A 17,858-nucleotide genomic window follows, 5' to 3' on the forward strand; every position below is an offset into this window, starting at 1 on the left:
AGGATAATGCTTAAGAAAACTATGGTGCATACTATTAGGCTGAACATAGCAGTAGTGGGTTACTGTGGCGGGGGTAGCAAGTTTGAGGTCAGCTTGGGCTACATAGTGAGACCCTGTCCGAAAAATAATCAAATGCTTTTAAAAGAATATTTAGTAATAAGGGAACAACCAAAAAATGTATGGAGATACAAAGACCATAAAACAGATAGCAGTAGTTTTATCAAGAATATGTAGTGTTTTTCTGACAATGTAAAACAAGCAAAGGAAAAAGTAAACCCAAAACTAACAAAGCAAGCCCGAAAAGATTGGCAGAGATGAAAACACCAAAATGTTAACCTTGTGAATAAATCAATTAAACAAATATGTCACCACATCTCAAGGTGGCAACACAGTACCATTGCCATGGCTTTGGCCTTATGTGTCCTGTGTTTGGGAAAGTCAGATCTCCGGAAATCAGATCCGGATGGGAATTCTACCTCTGTCTGTGATTCCCGGAGGCAGACTGGTCTTTGGTGCAGCAGCTCCTGCATCTTTGAACCCAGAAGGAGGATGTACAAAATGCATGCCTGTGAGGAATGTGTCCTTTTCATGTAAGGGAGCCAGGAGGGTGAATTCTGAGAGCCTCGGGCTGGGGCCTCAACCTGGACTGATACTTAATGGTCAATTCCTTTTGGCAGGTGAATGAATTAGTTAGTTTCCTTGTTGCTGTAACAGAATAGCAGACAGAGCACTTAGGGGAAGAACAGTTGAAAGAGAAAGTCAGTCTTGTGGTGAAGGCATGGCTGAATTCATGGTAGCAGGGGCTTCTTCCATGGCACTGCCCGGAAGCCGAGAGCCACACTGGGGTCAAGACTAGTGTAGAATCCTCAAAAGGCCAGTAAGGCTTATGTCTGCCAGCTAGACTCCATGTCTACAAGGGTCTACGGTTTCCCAAAACATCACCACTGGCTGAGCCCAAGTGTTCAAATCCATGAGCCTGTGAGGGACATTTCAAATTCAAACTATAAGGACAACAAACTACAAAAGTCTAATTGGAGGGCAGGGCCAGTGGCTCCTGGCTCAGGGCAGGGCCAGTGGCCGTGGCTCAGTGGCTGAGAAGAGTGCTTGCTGCCCAACCGGACAACCTGAGTTCAGTGCCCAGGACCCACAGCTGAAGAGAGTCCTGACCTCTGACCTCTATACATGGGCCGTGGCAATGCCTCCCCTCCAACAACAGAGAAATATATAAATGTGAAGAAAATCGTTATAGGAGGGCACTTGGAAATGAGTAGAAATTTTGCTTGGCTTTGGCCGCCGATGGATGACTAAGGTGCTCCAGGTACCACAGCCGGTCATTCCTCCAACCCGCTTGTTAACACCCCAGCCTGTTTGCCCACAGCACCCTATAGACATGATCCTCTCCTCCCTGGTGACCAGCTCCTTCCTTTGTTCTCCTGATGAGCTCATCTTGTCTCCAAGCTTCTCCCAACTCTCTCTCTTCTAGTCCTTTCCCTGGCCCTTCTTCCCCCCGCTGTCTGGACTCCCGGCGTTCCCTGGGGCTCCATCCTCTGCACTCTTCTCCTCTTGCTCTGTGACTCATCTCTGTCACCTGTAATCTTACTCCATGGGTTTGGAATCTTCACTTTCTCTTCCCTCCTGTGGAGGTGACGAGGAACTGGATGCAGAGTGCTTATGCAGGCCATGTTACTCAAAGCGTCAGTGAAAATGGACACAGTGAAAAACAGCGCTCCATTTCACTCAAGTTAACTTATTGGATGGCAGGAAAGATAATTCTGCACCCAGGGTCAAAAAGAAACTAGAAGGAAATCGCATGCTGTTGAGGAAGCGAATGCAATTCGGTGTTCCAGCACTTTCTCGAATGCCCGCTCATCTCCCACCAGCCCACCTGTGTGATCATTCACATTGGTCACCACTTTACTGGCAGCTTTTCTGTTCCTTCAGATCTCACCCCCTTCCCCCTCCTGGACTGTGCCTCATTGACTCACATGTGCGTTCCTTGGGAAATGGTACACAGGTTGGCAGTCCCATCTGCCCAGGATTGTAAGGTGCTTGAGACTTGTTCTCTGAAGCTCAGGGTCTTCCACCTGTTCTGACTGCCTACTGGTCCTTCCTGAACTCCAAGCCTCAAGTGAGCCCTGGAACAGGATGAATGAGGTTACAGTAATTAACACAACTCACTTGAGATATACTCTGCCAAATATTTTGAAGACAGACAGTTTAATTCTTACATTTTAAAATATTTTTTTAGATGGAATTTTATTCTTCTGGCCCACCTAGTTGTTCAGCTCCATGACATAGAAAAGAATTCTGGTTTCTCGGTTAAACACTAGGTCGCTGCTATTCAAGCTCAAGTTTCAGGGGTTTCCAACTTGGGCTTTTCCTCCACTTCTCCCGCTATAACAGGTGGACTCCTCGTTAAAATGCAGTCCAAGGGCTCAGCTGCCTGCCTGTGGGGTGAGCAAAAAACCCATGGCCTATAGGACCTGAAGGGACACGTCCTAAAGACTGTCAAACTCACTCACCCTTAGAGGGATAGAAGTTCTGAATTTTGACAAAATCTGTGTGGTGGTAAGTAGGTTTTCTATAACTTTAGAATGTACTTTACACAATAAGATGGGATGGATGAGATTTATTTTTAGTGTCTATATTGGTGAAATCACTTCTTGAAGTTTTAAAATTGTAGGTGTAAATCACATGCAGATATGATTTCTGGGATACTCTATTAAATATATTGCCATATAAACTGTAACATTTCCTTTCTAGTGTTTTCTAGGTTTAAAAAACCCCAACACATCATAAAGGGTACTCAGTCTAAATTCTGTGTTATGTTGGAAGAATTCTTACTGCCATTTCTGTGTGACTTGTTATGAAAATAAAAAACAACAAGGTAAGGGAAATCACTGCCTTAAGTAAAACACGTCCCCTCGGTACCACTGCTCTTGCACAGTGCTCTCGGCACCAGCATTCTCATTTAGCCCATTCTTACTTCAAGATTTATTTTCCTATTTCCCCAATCAAATGCAATAGTAGCATCTCCCGTTGAGAGGTTATACATACGGTGTTTTCTCATTTCTCTAGCACCGACAGCTTGGTCCTAAGTCTGAATCAAGTATTTGGTAAATATTTATTAAGTGCTTACAGGAATGAGGAAGCTGGAGTCCTGCTAACTGACCTGGCAGTATGACATTTAATCCTGCTGTCCTATCAAAGAATTGAACTCCTTGTATTCCTCTGCATTCCTTGTGGGGCGTTTACCCACCACCCCCACAGCTTCCCAGAGTTTTCTTGAGTGCGAGCAGCAGGAAATATTAGATAGAAGGATTTATAGCGGAGAATGTTGCGGAGATAAACAGATAGAAAATAAAGGATAGCCTCGAGAGGGCCTGGAACCTATTCCAACGGGCCCCGACTGTCTCTGGTCCAGGGTTTTTATAGAGACGCCAAGGGGTGGAGCAAAAGACCTCCTCCCCCAGCACAGCCAAGTGCAGGCCATCTCAGACACCTGCACTCAGGCCCGTGGTCCTGATCATCCTCTATTTGGACCTGCTGGGTAAAGCCACGAGGAACCCCAGAACAGGCTCCCACAGGTCCCCCCTTCTTAATATATAAAAAAATAACTATTAATGGCTTACAGCAATCTCCATAGCTGTTACACCTCCCAGTATGGGAGTAGAGGATGATATAGATGGCATTTCTCTTTTGAATTAGGTCCAAGGTGACCACAGCAGTCTTAGCTGCCTCAAGCCCTTTCTAAACCAAAACTCTTAAGGCGACTACAAACTTAAAGAATCCCTTAGCTTCAACTTTACCATTAACAGGTTAACATAAATATTGCTATACATAGTCACAATTCTCTCAATCTTACAACTCAAAGCAAACTCTTCACAGAACCATTAGAATTAGCATATATGGTGCTATATATAGTTAACAATTTTCTCCGTCTTACAATTTTAACTCACTCATTTGAATTTTCTTGTTAACAGAACATAGGAAAAACTTCGATGTATTCACATCAAACTTAAACATTTTCTTAACTCCACAAAACCAGGGTGCATTAATATCAATAGGTTTCTGCGAACATAATTCAATCTCATAACTCCTCCTTTTCTTTATAATTTTTTAAACAAAGTCTCAAACCTAGTTAGAGGAACCCAAACTTATCTGTTTGAACAGTTCCATTTGTAACACAAAACCAGTTCCATAAGTAATTCCATTTTTACATAAACAGTTCCACAAAACAATTCATAAATCTCCAGTTAATAAAGCATATACGCATACACAAAATTGCATCTTGATTCTAAGTAGAAATACATTTCTTCATTTAAACAGTTCCATTTTTAACCCAATTCCAGAAAACCGTTCCTAGGTCATTACTATAAGTAAGCTCAAAATTGTCCCATTGCAATGAAATCTCTATTGTTCATTTCATTTAAGTACCAAAATTCAAATGATAAATATTGGTACTAGCCTTCCAAATTTGAAGAAATCCATAACCAAAATCTTTTTGTAATTTTATCTCATTTTAAGTTCAAAAAGTTCAAACAAGAAATAAATTCTGGTATCAGACTTTCACTTCCAAATATGAAGAGACGTTTTTCAACCAAAACTTTTTGCAGTTAATTTTTGTTCAAACAAGCGTCTCTGCAACTTTTGTTCTCACAGACAGACCTTTTTAGTATAGTAATATTTTAAACCGCACCGTTTTTGCTGTTAGCTCAGGTTTTTCTGTGCTGCGTTGATATTCCATGGATCTCAGCCGCGGATGCCTTGTGCTGGTTCTGGCCTCCGCCATTCTTAGCTTCTTAGCAGCTTCTGGAGCTTTTGAAATCATTTAGACTGCCTACTTTGCAGTCTACTAGGACACTATCTCCTGTGTCTCAGGTGTTTTCACCATATACATTAATAGACTCACACTTAACATTTACACTTTTTCACAAACTCACATATAACACTTTTTTTGCCTTGCAAAGCATTTAGACTCATATTCAACATTTACACGTTTTTACAAACTCATATACAACATATTAACATCTACTTATTTATACTTTATAGAACTACTTTAGCAAATATATTTCCTATTAATTCTTATATTCATTCCATCTTATTTCTTATTTAAACTTACATTTACAACTAGCATCTTACAAGCTTATTACTACATGTCTTAAGACTACCTTAGATACTTCTTACAAGCTTATATTCTTAAAGGAACTCTATAGATCTATTTTACAAACTTATATAGGCTACCATTAGCATATATCTAACTTAGCAAACACCTAAAGATTTCTTAACACAGATATAACAAGACAGAATTTCTACAAACTCACATATCTTATTTTCATTTTTCTACTTCTTACTCTTAATTATTATCACTATCTCTATTATAAAGATTTTCTTAACTAGACAGGAAATACGTACATCATTTCTAAAGTTTACAGTTTATAGTTAGCTTTGTTATAAAGCACTGGGATTTAGTGAGTGTTATTATAGAGTTGTGATACTTGTTGCTAGGGGATTGTAACATTCTCAGGACAAAGCCACACTCCAAAGTTGCCAGTTCTCTCAGCCTTTCCGGACCAGCAGAGATGCACTGTCAGCGGTAGACAGTTTTTAACTAGAGGCTGTCCCCCCTTCACCCAAATTCATAATAGCTCCCCTAAGAACTTCAACTCAAACAAACGTTTCTATCACAGCAGTACTTTTGTTTGTTCTACTGAAAAACTTTACTTCACACTGAGGGTGAAATCACCATATTTAGCTGCTGTAAAGCTCTTCGCCAAAAACTGCACAGCTATTAGGTGGTATTTTAAGGATTTTAAAGTGACTTGTTTGCTCTTATAGGTAGCTTTTTGTCATCCAACTGCCGTAAAAACTTTGCACAGCTATTAGGGTAAATAAGGCATTTTACCAACGGCGCCCCAAACCGCGAAGCACCTAGTTCCATATCCTTTCAATTTTTCATTGGAACTGACACTTAAACTCTTAGATGATTTTCCTCCTTATTCTTTTTAAAGGCTGTATTTTAAGTTTACCATGAACATATTTTTGAGCTGACAAAAGTGTTTCAGGGCAATGTCGCCATCTTTAGCGAAAAAACTACATTTCCCAGAATGCATTTCCCTTATCAGTCCATAATAATATCAGTCCCATATATCATTTCCCATAGTTCTTATCGGGTTTGAGAGTCAACTGGTTCTCTTGTACCAGACTTGCTTACAAATTCTTGCCCGGGAGGTTTGAACAAAGTTTTTCGCTTTTGCAACGGGCGATTTGAACAAGCACTTTACATTTTTAGCTATGGGACATTGGGAGGTTTCTAGTCTCCTCAGTTGGCTTCAACAGGTGTCTCTCCTTCAGTTGACACTGGCCCCCAGATCAGAAACACGCCTGTCTCGTTAGCCGGCATTGAGGCTGGCATTTCTGATAGCAACTTTCCTCGGGGCTTGTGTTTGTTTTAGCCAGTCAGTGAAAAACAAGATCATTTACAACAGCTTTTCCATAGCTCCTTCAGAGATTTTCTCCCACTGATTTATCTCATTTTGCTTGCTCCTTCCTTCCCCAGATGCAGAGCTTCAGCTATCTGCGGCTCTGTACCTCTGCTAGCTGCCTTTGGAGGTAGGGGCTTTTTTTCTCCCCCCGAATCTGCCTCAAATTCTAGCAGCTTTGTCAGGTCATGCATTTTCTGGGGAGGATTATGTCCCTTTCTCTGTTTCTTCAGAGTCTTTCTCCCAGAAAGTATCCAGTTTGGTCTCAGTTTATCCCCTCTACCCCAGAAACAGTTTCCAACACTACAGTGGCGGCTTTCTCTGCTACTGAAGGTAGGGGTTTTCTGTCTGTTTCTGTTTTCAGGGTCTATGGTTTGCGTACAGACTGAAAAATCTAACAAGGGAGGTTTTTGCCGTTTCTAAACTCCCATTAGGACAGGTGTTTTGCCTCATCAGGCCTTTACCTGGCCCAGTCCCCCAGTGGGTTGCATTTGCTTGTCTGGGTGCTCAAGGACAGAGCTTATGCCAGAGGCAATCACCCCTTAGGGCTACACTCCCTCATCTCATCGGGAGTCAGTTGAAACAAAGCTTTCTCAAAGAGATGCTTTCTCTGACAGAAAAGAAAGCTTTACTCCTGGATAGTTCTGTTCTGCCCTGGCTGGGCTCTTTCCTCAGACAGCGTTCTGACTCAGCAGCACGACTGCTTCAGACACAGTTCAGCTTTACTCTTTTCCCAGAAAAGTCCTTTCTCTGATAGGAAAGCTTTTTCTCAGATTTCTTTTTGCAGCTGTGGACCTATCAACCCGGGACTTGTAGGAAAGCACGCGACTGTGCTGTTCCCACAGGCTTTAGCTTTGTTTGTTCATTAGCAATCTTCCCCTGGGTCCTGCACCTTCCTGCCTCAGCTCTGTGCTCCAGGAAGTTTACAACGCAGGAACCCTAGTATCCCCGAAATGCACTCCAACTCAGAGACGCTGGCCAGTCACCTCTGGGTTTTTGGTCACAAGCGAGGATACAATGCTAACAGTTTGCATTGCTTCAGGGGATCTTTGCATTAGGGCGATTAGGAGCTCCTTTTCATTCTGAAATGCTCACTCAAAACCTTTGCTGCCTCAGCTCAGCTGTAACTGTGGAGCTTGACTATTTTGCTTTTCTCAGGTCAAGTTTCCTGCCCTTTTTGGGCTCTCTGTAGCTCCCAAGCGTTTCCCTCAGGGTACTCTGACCCACTGTCTTTTACTAGCTTGAAGAGACAGAGCTTAGAAGGGGTTTTTAGAAACTTGTCCTTGCCTCCTGCATTGCAGGGATGATTTTTAGAGCTTGAAAGAGAACTTAGAGGTTTTGCTGTCTTAAGTTTGTTGTTTTCCCTTAGAGCTAATCACAGGTGGTCCCCATACTAATATCTTCAGGTGATTCTAATTTTTGTCCTTCTGAGAGAGTTAAAGGCTTTAGTTTTTAAGTTTAAGAGCTTTTGAGAAAGATTAAGGCTTTTTAGAGAGATTTTTCCCCAAATTTTCCAAGAAAAGCTTTAGCGTTTAAAAGAAAGATTTTTTTACCCCAGGAGAAAGACCAACTTTTCCCAAAACTTCCCAACTTTAAACTTTGACTTCTTACACCCCCATTTTTGCCTCAGGGAGAAATTACTTTCTCCTGCCGCTTGGACTTAGCATTTCAGCTGTCCCCAGGACAAAAGCTTCCATAGGAAACGTTTTCTTCCCCATAAGCTCAAAGAAGAGCTTTTTTACTACCCGTAAAGCCCAAAGAAAGATTTTTTTCCCCCAGTTTGCTTTCATTGCCCCCAAAGTTAGAAAATTGAGTTTTTCTGTCTAGTTGCCTTACTTATTTTTTCCTACACAATCTTATACTTCTAAGTTTTTCCTAAACTATATTACTACCCTATATCTTATACTTATCACAGATAGAAATTGAGAAAGGGATAGAAGATAGAAAATTTTGACAGAAGAGAATTTCGCTGCAGCATCGGACATCCTTCCAGTCCGCTTTCCTTTTCTCTCGAGGATAAAACGCCTGCCTTCCCAAAAAATATATATAAAAATATATATATATTCCATAACACCGGCATGCCTTTCCACTGGCAGGGCTGACTCAGCACTTTCACCAAAAACTCTGTAATAAAACTATTATTTTCCTTTATCTTTAGTCTCTATTACTTTGTCTTAAGTCCCTGTTCATTTGTCTTTAGTCCCCCCTTTTTTTGTTCCTTTTTTCTTTAGTCCCTTTTTTCCCTTCTTTAGTTCCTTTTTTCCCCTTTCTTTAGTCCCTTTTTTTCTTTAGTCCCTTTTTTTCTTTAGTCCCTTTTTTTCTTTAGTCCCTGTTCGGGCGCCATTCTGTGGGGCGTTTACCCACCACCCCCACAGCTTCCCAGAGTTTTCTTGAGTGCGAGCAGCAGGAAATATTAGATAGAAGGATTTATAGCGGAGAATGTTGCGGAGATAAACAGATAGAAAATAAAGGATAGCCTCGAGAGGGCCTGGAACCTATTCCAACGGGCCCCGACTGTCTCTGGTCCAGGGTTTTTATAGAGACGCCAAGGGGTGGAGCAAAAGACCTCCTCCCCCAGCACAGCCAAGTGCAGGCCATCTCAGACACCTGCACTCAGGCCCGTGGTCCTGATCATCCTCTATTTGGACCTGCTGGGTAAAGCCACGAGGAACCCCAGAACAGGCTCCCACAATTCCTGCCTTCTTAGGCGTGAGAAGGTTGTCCTGAAGCCGGGCCATCTGTGCCACTCTTGGCTTTCAGTACAAACACATCCATGTCTCTTCCACCTTCCCAAAGAACGACACCCCGCTAGCTCTTTGCACCCACCATCCCTCCTCCCCCATTTTATGTTCTCCCTCCCCACTTAAATCTTATTTCTGAGACTCCCCCTCTAAAGTCAGGTAACGAGAGATTGTATTCTAACCCCCTTATTGTCTCTCACCAGCTTCATGACTGTAGGCCACTCACATGCCCTCTCTGACCCTGCAGACGCATCACATAGGGCTATTGTGGAAGCAGTGAAGTATTCTTGCCAAGCTCTTTTCCATTGCTGGGAGTGTGGTAAATGTGCAGGAAGTGATGGGCATTGTTCTTGCTGTCTTAAAGTGGAGTTGACTTCAGAGAAAGAGAGGTTCATGTAGGCTTAAGGACTGTTGAGTTCATCTAACTGTTTGGTTTTCAGATTAGGAAGTAGAGTTTAGATGAATTAAGTTGTCAGTTTCATGGAGGAGGTGATGTTAAGTTGGATTTTGAAGGATAATAAAATTGGTCTTAGCCCGATCTGGTGGCATGTACCTGTAATCCTAGCGCTTGGAGGCAGAGTCAGAAGGATGGGGAGTTCACACCAACCTAAATATGTAGGGGAAACATCTCAAAAAAACCAGAGCCGAGTGTGTATGAAGCTGAGTATAGAACTCTTGCCCAGGATGTGTGAGGCCATCAGTTCTCTGTTCTCGGTGCCATCGAATGCAGTGACTTGTATCTGTGGACTGTTCTCTGTGGGCCAGGGACCATTCTAAATGCATTTCTCATATTGTTTCATTTAATATTCAAGACACTCTTGTGAGGTAGGATTTCTGAAGATAGTCTAGAGCTGGACAAGAAGGAAGTAAAGCATGAATAAAAACCCAGAGGTAGGAGCGCTGCGCTGACTGCTGGAGTTGGTAAGACTGACCAGTGAAGAGCTTGACGTGGGTAATGAGAAGTGATGTTAGCAGGGTCACAGGAGGTCTTGACCCCCATCCTAGAACCAACTTAAGCTTTCCTTGTGGGCAAAATACGGAGCAATTACAGACCTATGACTTGGGTAAAGAGGACATGGAGTAGAAGTTAGGTTTCAGGCAAGTTGACCTGTGGTGTGTACTGCGAAGCCCTGCTAAAGGCACAGCTTGAACTGTGCTCCTAATATCAGGGTGATGATATTATAAGTAACTATTATTTCCATTGATTAAACCTTGCATCTCACAGCAGGGGGCAACAGACAGACTCTCAACACTCACATCCCAGCACTCCTGAGGCAGAGGCAGGAGGATTGTGAGTTCCAGGCTAGCCTAGACTACACATCAAGACCCCATCTCAGAACCAACAGCAAGAGCACATGTAATCCCACTCCAAAGAGACTTACATATCTCTTTACTTTCTGCTTCGACGCTGTCCATTCAAATTCCCACCACTTCTCCTTGCTAGTTACCAGGATTGTTGCAGGAGCCCCCTCTGTCCCTGGCTGAGTCACTTCCATTTTCCTGAGTACCTGGCAGTCGCTGCTCCTCTGTCTAGTTCATATGGCTCAGCTCCTCCACTAATGCCTTTCTCTCTTCTGCTGTTTCATTCCCCATCTTTCGGGAACCAAGTCCCATGCTGCCGTCTATGATGTTTGATCAGCTTGTCTGTTGCCACACCCACGGGGGGGGGGGAGGGGCGGGAGTTGCTGGCTTGTTTTTTTTTTTTTTTTTTTTTTTTTTTGGCGGGGGTTGGGGAGTGGGATGGGGAACGGACAGGCTCTCCTCTATAGTCCAAGCTGGTTGCAACACTGCTATCCTCCTGCTTCAGCCTCCTGAGTGCTGGAATCCCAGGTGTGTCCTGCCACACCTGCCCTGACTGCTTTCTTTTGCATTTCCCTGGGCTACTACATTGGGTTCACCACTCCCTTGTTCATGTCCTCTACACATTATCACCTCTTTGTTCGGTATCTATTTGTGATGTGAATTATAGTTCTTTGACCACAAATCTCTTCCTGGAGATGTTTCCTTTTGAGGAAAATGAAGTGTATTCAGCATGTAGCACTTGGAATATATTTTTGCTGCATTGAGAATTTCACATAGCTTTTGCTGGGGAGCTTTAAGTAAAAAAGAAAAATGGATGAGAGAGTTAAAGGTGGTGCAGGGCGCCGGGCAGTGGTGGCGCACGGGAGGCAGAGGCAGGTGGATCTCTGTGAGTTCGAGGCCAGCCTGGGCTACAGAGTGAGTTCCAGGAAAGGTGCAAAGCTACACAGAGAAACCCTGTCTCGAAAAACGGGGGGGGGGGGGGGGGGGTAGTGCAGGGCTTGTGGTTTTTCCTCCTAAGGGATCTTTGAGGAGAAGAACTGAGAGTTAGATCCGAGCCTTCATTACTCTGTCCTGCTTCTCGGGACGAGGAGGTATGAAGTGAATGTGAGTGCAGCCGAGGAGTGGAACTCCTTTGGGCCCTGGGAAACATGGAAGGACCTGAGAGTTGGGTCTAGGGTACGAGGAGATGGATGGAGAACTGATTGGAAGACAGGTGCTCCTTGGCAGGCATGTTGTATGTAAAGGGCACACCGATTTGCATGTAGATCCAAGTTTGTTGTGAAGGATGATTTGAAAATTTTTAGAGAACAGAAGAATTATTTCTGCCATGTCCATTACTGCTGATGTAGGATGTAGAAAGCATATATCCACAAGCTGCTTGTCAGTCTGTTTTATATTGCTGGGATTGGAACCCAGGACCTTGTGCGTGCTACCAAATCCCTTCATGGGAGCCCTTAGGTTGTCATCTCAATGAAGATCAAAATAATTTATTCCCTTGGCTCACTCAGTAGACACTATTTTGTCTTCTGAAATCTTCAGTTCCCCAACTATAAATTCTCCTACAAGGATTTTCAGTAGCCTAATATTCCAGGCCAGAGGACTGCCACTGTTTAGCCCATGTTTCCCTGACTGTTGAACCTGGCTAAATATGGGTCATGTTCCATGGTGGATCTGGCAGTTCTTTGGGTTCCAGGAATATGATATGGTCTCCATGGCTCTGAGATGTGTCTGTCCCTCCTTCTCCCTCCGTTTCTTCTCCCCTTCCATAACCCATGCTTAGCTACATGATCTCACTGGGATATCATCTCCCAAACCTTTTGTGAATCCTTAAATAGAGCCTCACCCTAGGCTGCGGACCACTTCTGCCAGTTCCAATTATAAGCATCGGTTTTCATCCTCCGGAGAGGCAGTTAGACCCGAGATGCTGGAGGGAAGGCAGGTGAAGAGTCCTGCTGCCTCGCAGAGACGAGCGGTCAGTGTTGGAGTGTTAGGATAATCTTGGAGAACAGCAGCAGTCTGTATCCTGCTTGTCTGCTTGCCCCTGGTCTAGTGGAGCCAAGTATGCCCTTTTAGGACAAAGGTTGTAATTAATGTTACATAGCAACAAACCTCAGAGATAGTTTGCCTGTGCACGCTAAACTAATTAACAGTTCGTATCAAACCCTGTATTTAAGAGTAGTGATTATTTTTACTATGTAGCCCTCAGGGAAGAAAGCAGATTTATAACACGTTTTTTTAAAATCGTGATGAACATTTGAAATTTTGCCGCCAAACTTTTAAAATCCACCCCAACAGCCTTCCCAGTTTATAAAATATCTCACTGAAGAGAGAGAGATATCTGAGTACTTATTTTCATGTTTAATACAAACCAAATTATTAAGTCTTATAAAAACATCTATTTTTTCTTAGTGAATTAACTTTTCATCTCCTATTTCTGGTGTGGCCGCCGAACCACCACAGGTCTTTGATTCGATTTTATAAAAGTTTCCGGGAGAACAGATGGCTAGAGTGTGAAGCTCCGTCTACGTTGAAGTAACGTTTCTTCTAAGACAGCAGAAATGTTCCAGCTAGCTAGCAATACGGGACTGGCTCTGGGATTTGGAAACAGTGTTGCACCAAAGATTGTTACAATTTGCGGTAATTATTCAGCTTGCTTCAGTTAAACTAAAAGGAGTGAATAAAATGTAGGATTGGGGGGGAAAGAGCTACTCTGGAGCTGAATATATAAGTAGTATTTATAGAGAACCTTGGATGGGAGATTGGCCACTGATTTGATGCCGAACCTGGTAAGGATTATGACTCAAAAGTTTTGTCTGTCTTAAGAGTCGGCCTGTGATCTCACGTGCATTTTTAGTTCTAAGTCCCTGGACCTCCCGCACTGCGCTGCGCTCGCCCTGCGCCGCCAGCCCCGCGGTGACAGGTGCCCGCGCCGGGGACGCAGGCCCGAGCATCCCGGCCGCTCCTGGCGGCCGCGGCTCTCTCCAGGGCTCCGCGCGGGGCGCCGAGAGCTCGTCGCGCCTTCTTCGCCCGTCCGAGGACCGCGCGGGGCGGGCGCGAGGCGGCCGGGCGGAGCCGGCGAGGCGAGAGGCGAGGCGAGGCGAGGCCGGCGGGCCGGCGGGCCGGGGGTTGGCGGGACGCGCGCTCCGTTCCGTGCCGCGCCGCGCCGCGCCGCGCCGCCGCCGGCGCCCGCTCGAGCCCGCGCTCCCCCCCGCGCGTGCCCGCGCCGCTGCGCGATGCAGTGTGGGGAATGGCTGGGGTTGGCTGAAGAGCGCACAGTGGAGTTTTAATGTCCGCCATGTTGGCCATGGCGTATTGAAGAGAGCGAGTGAGCGAGGCGCGGAGCGGCACAGCCTCCCACCCTCCCGGCTGGTGTCAGGGCCCGGACGGCGGGCTTTGCGCTCCGCCCCCAAGTCCCCGGCAGCGGCAGGCGAGTGGAGACCGAAACCCCGGTTCTCCATGATCCCGCTGGCCGGGGCCGTTTCCCCAGAGCGGAGAGGTATCTGCTGCGCCTGAGATGAGTAAACTGTCGTTCCGGGCGCGGGCGCTGGACGCCTCGAAGCCGCTGCCGGTCTTCCGCTGTGAGGATCTGCCCGACCTGCACGAGTACGCCTCGATAAACCGGGCCGTGCCGCAGATGCCCACCGGAATGGAGAAGGAAGAGGAGTCGGTACGTGTTAACTCCCCTGTCCGACCCGCCGCCAGGCCCGCGCCCTCCGCTGCCCGCGGCGGCGGCGGCGGCGGCGGCGGAGCAGCAGACCCACACAAAATGGCCGCCATCTTCTCGCCGCCGCCGACGTTCGGTCGCCGGCCGGGGCCGGTCCCCCGCCTCCCCGGGGCTCGGTCCCGGGCCCGCTGCGGCCTGGCGGGGCCCACTCGAAGGCCTTCCGCCGCCCCCCCGGCCACTGGTCCCCGGGTCCCGCGGAGTTCGGGGGCCCGAAAGGCACAAAGGGGGGTCACGTGACGGAGCCGCCGGCAGCCATTTTGTGGTCTCCGTGCTTGGGTTGGGCCTTGTGCATCCGGAGAGGGAAGCGGGCTGGGCGGCGGTGGGGGTGCGAGCGAGCGAGCGGGCGGGCGGGCGGGCGGGCGAGCCGGGAGTGGGCCGCGCCTGCAGGCGCCTCGCAGGGCCGCTGGGTGGCGCTCCCGGGCCGCCGCGGCGGCCGGCCGGCCGGCGGCGCAGGCTCTGGGCGCACTCCCCCCCCCCCCCCCCCGCGGGCTCGGTGCAGTCCCCACGTGGAGCCTCCGAGCGGCCTGTCATGTTGACTTCTGGGGCTCAGGCTGATTTCTCTCCCCTTCCTGCAGGGAAATGCCGAGGGTGCCCCTAGGCTGCCCAGGCGCCCTTACTTCTGCAGAAACTAAAACTCCGGGGATACTCTTGCTTCCACCCGCAGTGCCGGTTTATCCTGGCGGATAAGGAAGGGGGAAAAAAAAAAAGTCTCCCCTACTTTTTGATCTTTGAGACAATGTTGCAGATTTGTTTACAACGCGTAGCTCTCTCCTAAAGCCTGCAACTTTTTAGTTACTTCTAAGTGAAATTTAGATTCGCCTGCTTTCAAAGTAAAGATAGAGAAGACCCGGTTCAATAACTTGTTAAAACTCTAAAACTTGAAAGAAGGTGCTTTTTTTTATTATTAATAGCCGAGCTAAAGTTGAGTGAATTCTTCACCGACATCCTAATATTAAGTTGTCCTAACTGGGTGGGCTGCAGTAATTACATTGTTTATACAACTAGTAGATTTACTATAGCCCTGGCCTATACCCTGCTGTGGAAGTTGGATCGGGACACAGAGATCAGAGAATCTTCCTCTCATTTCCCCCAGATCGCTAACATTATAACTTGATGACTTCTAAGGGATTGCATACGTTGGTTTCCAGGTACAGCCACTTAAAACAGGGTGCAGTGTTGTTGACAGTTCAAGGAAGTCGAGGACTCCCATGGACTTGTGTGCTCCAATTTTGTTGTGGAAAACTGTACTGTAATACTTCTGTTGGTACTGTAAGAATTTTCGATTCTCTGTAATGTTTTTCAAAATAAAACTCTTTAAACTGCTTGGGTTGTTTAACCTTTTAAAGTAAAATAGTTTTGACAGTCGAATGTTCCTTTGGGGCGGAGGGTCTTGAATTGAACCTCACAGCTGAGCGCTAAGTGTATGTAGTAGATGAGACGTGTCGGGCAGTGTACTGACTTCTCAGCAGCGTATTGACTGGGAGAGCAGTGCGCCTTACTGACTTGTATCAACTTAGAGTAGAATGGTGCCATTTGTTTATTTTTAAAATAAGTGGTTTGTTTTTTTTTTTTTCTTTCAAAAAATTAAAGTACTTGTGACTGCAGAATCTTGTCTTTTTGTTTTATTTTTGTTTCTCTACGTAAGTTTTACAGATACTACTTTCAAGTTGGGGTGCTGGTGTTACCCTGCTTGAGGAACTGATTTGTAGCTCTTGTGCATCTAAGGTGGGAAATCATTAATTAAGCAAGAGCAAGACCCACAACAGTACACTTTAGAAACTGAGTTAGGTCTTGCTTATCTGAGTCTTTTGGACAGCCCCAAGAGCTACAACCTAAAACGAGAGCTGAGTTCAACTGAAGGGGCTGTCCGTGCATATTAACACTTACAGATAATTTTGGTCACAAACAGTTTTGGTATTGTGCAGTGACTGTCACTGGGTTTTAGCAGCTGAAAGCCCAACTTTTGTGAGATATGGGGATTTCTTTTTCTCCCTTTAGAGTACCTTTTTCCATCATCTGTTTAGAATTTGTCAAGTCACAGCCAACCATAAACTATGTATGAGTGAAGCCTAGATCTCTTGATAGAAGAACGTCAAGTCCTTGGTAAACAAACTGCTCCACAATACTGTGTGTCCCGCTGCTGCCCTAGTGACAGGCTCTGTAAGCGCAGTATTGAAAGTAGTATGTGTGCAGTATTGAAAAGTGCCAAACATGTCGTAATTTGGAGTTCTAATTTATACTTGCAAAAAGAAGAGTGAAGTTCAGCCGTGGGCATGTGACCCATCCTCCTGACAGGTCCTGTAACCCGGGGCCTGAACTGATGTTCTAGGAAAGGGAATAATACCATCTCAATTTAGTCTCAGTCTTGAGACTCTTAGAACTAGAATATATTCATCATAATCCAACTTCATGTATTAATAGGATTCTAATTAGACACAAGAGAATTAGATGAGGCTAGGTTCTTACCCACTGCTTTATAAGAAGAGCATTTCATGATAAACATACATCTGCAGAATTGTAGTATGGGATGTATCTACTTAAGGATATAATTGTTGCCTTTATAATATTTTTTGTGGTTAAGGAAATCTGGGTCTTGATTTGCCTGTGTAGCCCAGGCTTGCCTCAAACACACTCTCCTTCTTTCTCAGCCTCCTGGGTGCTGGGATTAGGTTGGTGGCCATCTTATCAGCTTAGAAATCTAATGGCACTGGGAGGAAAACTTCTCAGTGTACTCCTGTTCTGCCAGTTTCATTAATAAAACTGAATAAAGCTTAAGCCTGGTAGCACAAATCTGTAATCAGAAGGCTGAGGCCAGCCCAGGGAATTCATCAAGACCCTGCCCTCAAATGAATACAAAAGCAAAGGACTAGGCCCTGCTTTAGTGATAGAATGTTACCTTGTGTAAGGTGCAGGTCCATTGCCAGTACCTTCAAGATGAATGTATTGGCCTAATTGGGTATGCTTAATTTTTTAAGAAATGAGTTTATGTACATGATGACCCACCCACCCCCACTTGTGGGGAGGGGGCAAAACATTGTCACTCCATTTTAAAAACATTTTTTAATGTAGAACTGAAAAATAATTGGGTTGTAGTGCTTGAAGTATTTGACTAAATTGTAAATGTTAAGGAATTGTTTCAATTGATACAATGTAATAAGTAGCACCTTGCTAAGTCAAAAAGTAACAGACAGTGGACATTTTATATTTAGTCACCTGTACATTTTAAAGTCCAGGGAAACAATAATAACTTCATGAAAAAAAGTGGGCACTGGTGGGGTGGGGACCAAAAGAAGACAAATGTTTATAAAACAAATGAGAGGAGGATAACCCGTTATCATTTAGCATCTCTTAAATATATAATAATTTCATTATAAGGTCTGAACAGTGCCGCAGTTTTACTTATAACTGGAGGGTACCTTTCCAAAGAGATTTAGTACTATTGGATGGGTTTGTTACAGCTGACTTAAGTGACTAAAATTGGGACTTCACAGTTTTCTTGTATGGAAACATTTGCAGATCTTAACTAGTTGTATTTAAAATAGTATTTGGCAACTTTAAGCTACTTTAACTTTTTCTGGGGGACATAGAGGAACAGGCCATCATTTATGA

At 45.1% G+C, this 17,858-nt stretch overlaps 1 protein-coding gene across 5 annotated transcripts in view; it reads left to right on the forward strand.

Moving 5' to 3' along the window:
• The window catches only part of Epc1 (enhancer of polycomb 1), a 94,355-nt gene that overhangs the window by 20,821 nt on the left and 55,676 nt on the right, over positions 1-17,858 (forward strand). For 4 of the 5 annotated variants that reach the window (XR_013051427.1, XM_042277927.2, XM_042277928.2 and 1 more), the window contains exon 1: positions 14,040-14,192. The exons of the other annotated variant lie outside the window; for it this stretch is intronic. Coding sequence is in view for 3 of the 4 variants with exons in the window: in XM_042277927.2 (XP_042133861.2) it covers positions 14,040-14,192 (153 nt within the window). In the remaining variant the exon portion in view is untranslated. Of the gene's footprint in view, positions 1-14,039; positions 14,193-17,858 lie in introns of those variants that run through there. 5 annotated transcript variants of the gene reach the window in all.

The sequence above is a fragment of the Peromyscus maniculatus genome, chromosome 5, assembly GCF_049852395.1.
Source record: "Peromyscus maniculatus bairdii isolate BWxNUB_F1_BW_parent chromosome 5, HU_Pman_BW_mat_3.1, whole genome shotgun sequence".
Lineage (NCBI taxonomy): Eukaryota > Metazoa > Chordata > Mammalia > Rodentia > Cricetidae > Peromyscus > Peromyscus maniculatus.